Source organism: Etheostoma spectabile, chromosome 16, assembly GCF_008692095.1.
Source record: "Etheostoma spectabile isolate EspeVRDwgs_2016 chromosome 16, UIUC_Espe_1.0, whole genome shotgun sequence".
NCBI classification, from domain to species: Eukaryota; Metazoa; Chordata; class Actinopteri; order Perciformes; family Percidae; genus Etheostoma; species Etheostoma spectabile.
In genome coordinates, this window is record NC_045748.1 from 20,600,183 (window position 1) to 20,601,067 (window position 885).

At 47.1% G+C, this 885-nt stretch overlaps 1 protein-coding gene across 1 annotated transcript in view; it reads right to left on the reverse strand.

Moving 5' to 3' along the window:
* fech (ferrochelatase) overlaps positions 1 to 885 on the reverse strand; it is a 20,899-nt gene that overhangs the window by 4,026 nt on the left and 15,988 nt on the right. The window contains exon 9 of the mRNA XM_032538819.1: positions 100 to 264. Coding sequence (XP_032394710.1) covers positions 100 to 264 — 165 coding nt within the window. The remainder of the gene's footprint in view (positions 1 to 99; positions 265 to 885) is intronic.

Below are 885 nucleotides of genomic sequence, written 5' to 3' on the forward strand. Positions count from 1 at the left end.
CAGACACACAGACACACAGACACACAGACACACAGACACAGACACAGACACAGACAGAGAGAGCCAGGAAAGTGAACGTGGAGTTTGTCTCTTCCTTACCTCCTCCCCCAGCACCTGCCCATACTCGATGTCTAGCTCGTGTAAAGTCTCTATGTGGTCCGAGGTGAAGGCGATGGGCACCAGCAGGATGTTCTTCTTCCCACGCTCACACAGACCTTTAATCACATCGTCCGTCTGGGGGCCGAGCCACTGCATGGGCCCCACCTGAATGACCAAACACAGGGCATGACCAACGTTTTTCTTCTATTTAGAGTGGAGATTTAAGGGTGCCATTTTTGCGTTGACATACTACAACAGTTTGTCCATCCGGTCCAACCCTTTGACAAAGACTAAAGCTTCATCCACACTACGTTAACTACGTTTTCAAATGATCTCAGTCCACACAAGCATTTAAACTGGTATCTGAAATCCCATATCACATATCACATGACCATTCCCGTACACTGGGAATGTGTGTGCCGGTGTGAACAGAAAGCAGATTGTCTGACATTATTCTGCTGTTGAAAATCACAAGTTGAACATACAGACAATGCTTTGGAGAAAGAACAATGACGAAAAGTAAGACTAGGGATTTATTTGCTTGGGCGATGCCGACGTGGAACTGTTACTGAAGGTAGGTAAGCCTACCTAACAGATAAGACTGACTGGCGTGCATTGTCGTTTCCAAAGGCCTCTGTTAGCGTCCGTCTTGACTACAAGGCAACCCAGAAGTTTTCAAAACAGGGTGTCGCCAATGTTTCCAAATGCCTCCATTTCATGGGCTTGAAAACGCCGGATGGAGCAGTGTGGAGGTGAGATGTACAGTGGCTTGAGAAAGTTTACACA